General features: G+C 62.8%; 1 protein-coding gene across 1 annotated transcript in view; it reads left to right on the top strand.

Annotated features, from left to right (window-relative positions):
- LAMA5 (laminin, alpha 5) overlaps positions 1–6196 on the top strand; it is a 110528-nt gene that overhangs the window by 35540 nt on the left and 68792 nt on the right. Inside the window, 1 exon segment of the mRNA XM_011992423.1 lies at positions 4030–4182. Coding sequence (XP_011847813.1) covers positions 4030–4182 — 153 coding nt within the window.

The following is a 6196-nucleotide window of genomic DNA, read 5'->3' as shown; positions in this document are numbered from 1 at the left end:
CCACGGCCCCCTCTCAGAGGGCTCTAGGGCTCGGAGGGCGGGACTTGGCCTCCGCCGGCTGCTTGCCGGTGGGGAGGGGGCGCAGCTCCGCCCTACCCGGGACAGGCTGGAACCTGCTGGCCTCTGGATGGGGTGGGAGGGGCCAGCCACCTGAGGCTCCCACGGCCCCCTCTCAGAGGGCTCTAGGGCTCGGCGAGACCTCCAAAGTAGGGGAGGGCCAGCTGCGAAGTTTTAACTGGGGCTGGGAACACGTGGCTCCCAGGAGGGGCAGAATCTCTGCCCAGCAGGTGGTAGGGTCCGGGGGGCTTCGTTCTCCCTGGGAGATGTGGTTTCAGGCCCTGAAGAACCCCTGGGGTGCATGTCTCCTCCCCAAGAAGCCTTAAACCTGTAGGCAGATTCTGTTGGCGGGCTCCATGCATGGACACCTAACCTGGAAACCAAGGCTCCTGGCCCTCTAGACTTAGGCTGGGCCTGGGGTCAGTCCTGGGTGAGGAGCAGCAAAGTCAGCTCCAAGGGCTCCCAACCGGCCGCTCTAGGCCCATTCCCCACCTCAGCCCCACCTTAGGGAGAGTCTAGGTGGTGCCCAGATTCCCACAGCTAACCCCCACTGGACCCTGTTCTGGCTGGGGGGCTCCAAGCAGGTGTCAGCGGCTTTCCAGGCCTCAGTTCCCCCATCTGAAGTGTGGGCTTTTGACCTCCCATCTCAGAGGACTGTGCTGGGCTTGAGGAGAGAATGGTGAGCCCAGGAGTCCGGGGAGGCTCCTCCCCCTCCCCCAGGGCCAAGGTGGTGGGGCAGGCAGAGGGCCCGTGTAACCTGAGCTGTCTCCTCCCTAGTACCTCCGCCTTCCTGGAAGGAGAGACTGGGGCAGGGGCGAGTAGCTGGAGATCTGCCGGGTGGGGGCAGAGGGCCCTGGAGCAAGACTTTGTGGGGATGAATGGAGGAGCCTGGGCTGGGCCCGCCCCTTCTGCCTGCCCCACCACCTTGGCCCTGGGGGAGGGGGAGGAGCCTCTCCGGACTCCTGGGCTCACCATTCTCTCCTTAAGCCCAGCACAGTCCTCTGAGATAGGAGGTCTCAAGCCCACACTTCAGATGGGGGAACTGAGCCCTGGAAAGCTGCTGACACCTGCTTGGAGCCCCCCAGCCAGAACAGGGTCCAGCGGGGGTTAGCTGTGGGAATCTGGGCACCTCCTGGCTGCCCCCTTATCTGGTCGACTCAGAGGGGCCGGGTCTCAGGAGGGAGGGCCTGTGGCTGCCTCCTTGCCTGCTACTGCACCTCAGAGGGCCTGGCTGAGCGTCCCCAGCTGAGATTTTGCCGTTCTGGCAGGGGAGGCTCCAGGTGCCCCCTGAACCTCAGACCACCCCCAACCACCTGCCTGTGCTGCATGGCTGGGGGCCACAGGCCCCCTCCCAGATCTGTCTCCTCTGTGGGGGCGTATTACCCCCGTCTCGTGAGTAAAGGGCCAGCCTGTAGTCAACGCCCCTCTCCTCTGCCTCAGCTGTGTGGCTTCCCTCTGTCAGCCTCAAGCTCCCTGTCTTTTAAATGGGTACAGCGTGCCGGCCCCCATCACCTGAGACTGTGAGCTTGGCCTGAGGAGCCTGGGAAGCGGCCACAGTTTCAGTGGCAGCTATGGGCTATGGTGCTCCACGCCTCAGAGCCGACGTGGATGAGAAACCAGCCGGCCTCACCCAGCTCATTTCTAACAATAGAGGCGAACCCTTCTCTTCCAAAGTCTCGAGCCCCGAGCAGTGAGTGCCCCTGTTCTGAGGCTGCCAGATATGTAGAAAGATCGGCTGGTAGACGTGAGCTGGATGGCCTGTGACCTTGGACGCCTTCTTCATCTGAGAGCCACAGGTCTGCTGACTGCCCTGGCCGCGGATTGGGCATGTGAGAAGGCCTTGCCAGCCAGTCTGGAGTAGAGCCGCGGGTGGGGCAAGGCAGGCAGTCACAGGAGGTGCCCAGGCGATGAAGCTGCAGCTCCATCCAAGAGGGCTCACTAAGGCTTTGGGGCCTGGAGCCGGGCAGTGCGGTCTCAAGGCTGCAGGCCAGGGGCTCTCAGGGACCCTCTGCAGGAGACGCACATTAGCTGGGCATCCCAAATGGGGGTTGGGGTGAACTCTGCTGGGCAGCTGGTGCAGGCAGAGTGCAGGGGGAGGTGGTGGCCCTTGCAGCCTCAGGTGGGCATCAGGGGATCCCCGGCCGGCCCAGCCTGGGAAGGTGGGGACTGGGCAGCCAGGCCAGCGTGGTGACTTATTGGAGGGCGAAGTCCTTATCAGCCCCTCTGCTGTTTCCTAGCTCTGTTCTCATGGGACCCTCCGCAGCGGAGGTGGTAGGAGCCTGATTTTCCCAGCCCTGTCCTCTGTGGCTCAGTGAGTGGCCGAATGGGGACTGGAACTGCCTCCCAGTAACTGGACCAACTCTGGCCCTGGCAGGGACTGAGCAGTTTCTTCCCTGACCTCCTGGAAGAGTAGAGACTGACCCTTGACCCGCAGCCTTCCACTCCGCTTCCCTCTGCTGCTCGTGTGTCTGGGAGGGTCTTGACCAGCAAGCAACCTTCCCTGGAAGGCCTGGCTGCCCCAGCCAGAGGGCCCTGCCCACACCTACCTTCTCCAGGCGCCCCCGGCCCCACCCTGAGCAGGACCTGTGTGTGCCGTGCTGTCAGTGAACTCTTGAGTTTGGGGGTCACCATCTAAGCTTGGCGGTGCGACCTGCGGGTAGGGCTCATGGTGCTTAACTGGGTGTCTTCAGTTGCTCTAGCCCCATCCACGAGACTGCTTAGGTGGTGAGCTGGGTACACAGTGGGAATAAGGCGGGTGTGGACCCTGCCACTGCAGAGCTCTGGGGGACCCCAGCGAAGTCCCCAGATAATTCCAGATCTCAGACATGCAGTAAAGGAGGTACAGCAGTGGCCACACTGGGGGCTGTAGACTCAGGGGCCTCAACCCCAAGCCTGGGAGGATGCCTTTGTGTGAACAAACAGCAGGTCTGGTTTCCCTGGGGGGGGTATGGCAGCCAGGACCCGGCTCTGCCCCCTCTCCTGGTCCCCGGCCCGGCTCCCAGCACTACCCCTCCCCTCCAGGATGTAGGCCAGGACCCTGCTGGGAGCCTCCTCTGTTCCCCACTCACCCATGCAGGGCAGGTCCGGGACAGAAGCGGCTGCCAGGCTGTGTGTGTGAGCCATTCATCCTCACGGTGGCCCCAGGCAGGTGCAGCCTTGTCCCTACTCTTCAGATGGGGACATTGAGGCTCAGCGGTTGCTGTGACTTGGCCTCTTCCCAGGACTCCGAAGCGGCAGCCAGGAGGCCCAGGCCCACCTGCCGCTGCCCACACCTCCACCCTGGGGCTGGTCCCCATAGGCCGCCGCAACAGCTTAATTCTGTCTCTCTGGAGACCCTAATCCAGAAGCCTGTGGGCAGGATCTGGAGGTGGGGCGGGGTCTGGCCGCCTGGATCCCCACCCTGATGGCCCTTCTGTCTGCAGCTCTACCTTCCTCCCCTTTCTGCCCCCTGCCTGGCTGCATTTTGTCCAAGCCTTTCTGGAGCCCCTGGCAGGGCCAGCAGGGAGGGGTGGCCATGCCTTGCCCCGCCCCGGCCCCTTTTTGCCCCCTTGGCTCTAGACACATTGATCCACCTTGCGGTTTACTGTGAGACGCCTCTGCCCCCAGGGCTCGTTGCACTGGCACCCCCTCTGCCTAGAGCACACTCTCGCTTACCATGTAGGGCTCAGACGCCACCCCCCTAGAGAGGCCCACCGAGATTTTCCCACCCAAGGCAGATGCCCCTCTCCGTCCCTGTTCTTCCTCTTTCCTCCTTCGTGCCATGAGCAGCTCACATGAGCCACCTGCCCTGAGTCGGAGGAGCTGCAGGTGCTTAGCGCACGTTTGCTGAGCAAGTGGGTGAGGGGGGTGCAGAGGCTGGGCGTGGAACCTGCTCAGTGGGGCCAGGATTCGTCTCAGGGCAGGAGGGTGACTGGAGGAGGAAGGGGGTCCCCGGCCCTCCTCAGCTGTCTGACCCTTCTGTTCCCTCTGCAGGGCCAGTACTGTGACATCTGTACGGCTGCGAACAGCAACAGGGCACACCCCGCGAGCAACGCCATCGATGGCACAGAGCGCTGGTGGCAGAGCCCACCCCTGTCCCGCGGCCTGGAGTACAACGAGGTCAACGTCACCCTGGACCTGGGCCAGGTAGGGGCCCTCTTTGCCTGCTACAGCGCCTGTCTCTGTGTCTGTGGCTGTCGGGCCTACCTTGGGCCACTGGACCAGAAGGCGAGAGGTCTCCACCCTGAGCGAGATCTGGGGCCTGGGAGGCTGGACTCAGTGGGAGGAGACAAAGGCATGACAGTGGTCACCTTTCGTTTGTGCTTTCAGCATCCCCACGACCCAGGGAAAGGGGGTGCTGATGGGGGTGCTTCCAGAGGCCACAGAGTTTGGGTGGGGGTGCTGAGTAGACAGCTTGGGGCCAGGAGGGCAGAGGTGCTGTGGGCAGTGCGGTGGTGCCCCCTGCGTCAGGCGCCCTGCTGTTTAAGGAATTCCTGGCGGGTGCGGGAGGGGCCGCAGGAATGCAGAGGAGGCTGGCGGAAGTGGACATTCCTGGGATACCTGTGCCGAGGTGGCGGCTGCTGAGGGTTAGGCGGGGTAGGGTGTCTGCTCTCTGGTCCCCAGCTCTGGGCTCTCCTTGGCCTTGGAGGCCCCTGTACAAGCAGGAGGCTGAAGCTGGGTGCCTCCAAGCGAAGAGTGAACCCCCTAAGGTGGGCCTGCCTCGGTGCCAGCCCTGAGCAGCCCCAGATAAGGCGTGACTTGGCCTAGGTACCCGGGCTTGAGGTCATGGCCTGTAAAACGGGCCAGTAATCTTGGTGCTTCTTGAGTCAGGGACAGTAATGGGGCAGGTGGAGGAGGCTGGGCCTGAGAGCAGCCAGTGCCTGGAGTGGGGGCTCCAGGGCTGACCCAGAGGTCTGCGTCCCGGCTGGCTTGGTCGCTGTCCCAGTGTGTGACACGTGGGTCTTCACTCCTGTCTGAGTCTCTGTCCCTGCCATTGTCCCGAGGGTGTCGGAGATAGAGGAGGTCTCCCTGCAGCCTGGCTGGAGGGCTGGCCCCAAGGGGCAGGCACCTTTGACAGCCTTGGTGACCTGCAGGCCTGGCCCGGGGGTGGGCAGGCAGTGAGGGGAGGGCTCAAGCCCCAACAGGTGGCCTGGAATTTCCAGGGGTTCCTGAACTTGCTCTAGGGCCCTATGGAGAAGGGTGGGGAGCTGGGGAGGGGTTGCCTGTCCTGGGCTCCCTGCCTGCCTGCCAGGCCCCTGGGCCTGACCTGACCTGGGTCTGGGTGTGGCTTTGCCTGTTTACCTTCATCTCACTGGGTTTCCCCGCATCTGGTTCCCCTGTCCCCTGGAGCCTGGGGGTCCCTCATCTCTCTGGCACAGCAGCAGAGGCCCCCTTTTGGCTGCAGCGGATGTGAATTCTCAGCTGCTCTGGTGGGAAGCTGGGAACTGGGTACTGGGTTCTTCCCGCCCCTCCTCCTTCGAGGAACTGGTGCAGCTGGGGGAGGGGAGATGGCCTGGTCTCCACGGCAACCCCAAGGTGGCTGCAGAGCCAGTGGGCACAGTGCCTGATATGCCTGGGTGGGGTCAGGGAAGATGGGACTGACACTCAGACCCACAAGTGTGGGCTTCACCACCCCTTGGCTCTGGGGCTCTCTCAGCCTCGGTGCACATCTCTGAACTGGGCTGGAGACTTCAGGCCTGAAGCCAGTTTGCTTTTAGATTGTTCTGGGCCAGAAATCAGGTTCCACCATGTGAGCATCTTGCCTCCCAGCCTCAGTTTCACCAACTGTAAAATGATATGGAGGGAAAAGGAACCCTTTCCATTCCACCTGGGAAGCAGTCCCTCCACCTACCCACCCACCTATCCCATCCCATCCCTCTGCCTGCTCACCCATCCACCCGCCTACCTATCCACCCACCCACCCACCTGTCCCTCTACCCACCCCCTACCTACCCACCCTCAGTTTCACCAACTGTAAAATGATATGGAGGGAAAAGGAACCCTTTCCATTCCACCTGGGAAGCAGTCCATCCACCTACCCACCCACCTATCCCTCCCTTCATCTGCCCGTCTACACATCCATCCATCCAACTATCCATCCATTCAACCATCCATCCAACCAAACATCCATCCATCCATCCATCCATCCATCCATCCATCC

This window comes from Mandrillus leucophaeus, unplaced genomic scaffold (assembly GCF_000951045.1).
Source record: "Mandrillus leucophaeus isolate KB7577 unplaced genomic scaffold, Mleu.le_1.0 Scaffold41, whole genome shotgun sequence".
NCBI lineage: Eukaryota > Metazoa > Chordata > Mammalia > Primates > Cercopithecidae > Mandrillus > Mandrillus leucophaeus.
The sequence above is the reverse complement of the archived record's forward strand: the minus strand, read 5'-3'. Positions and strand labels throughout refer to the sequence as shown.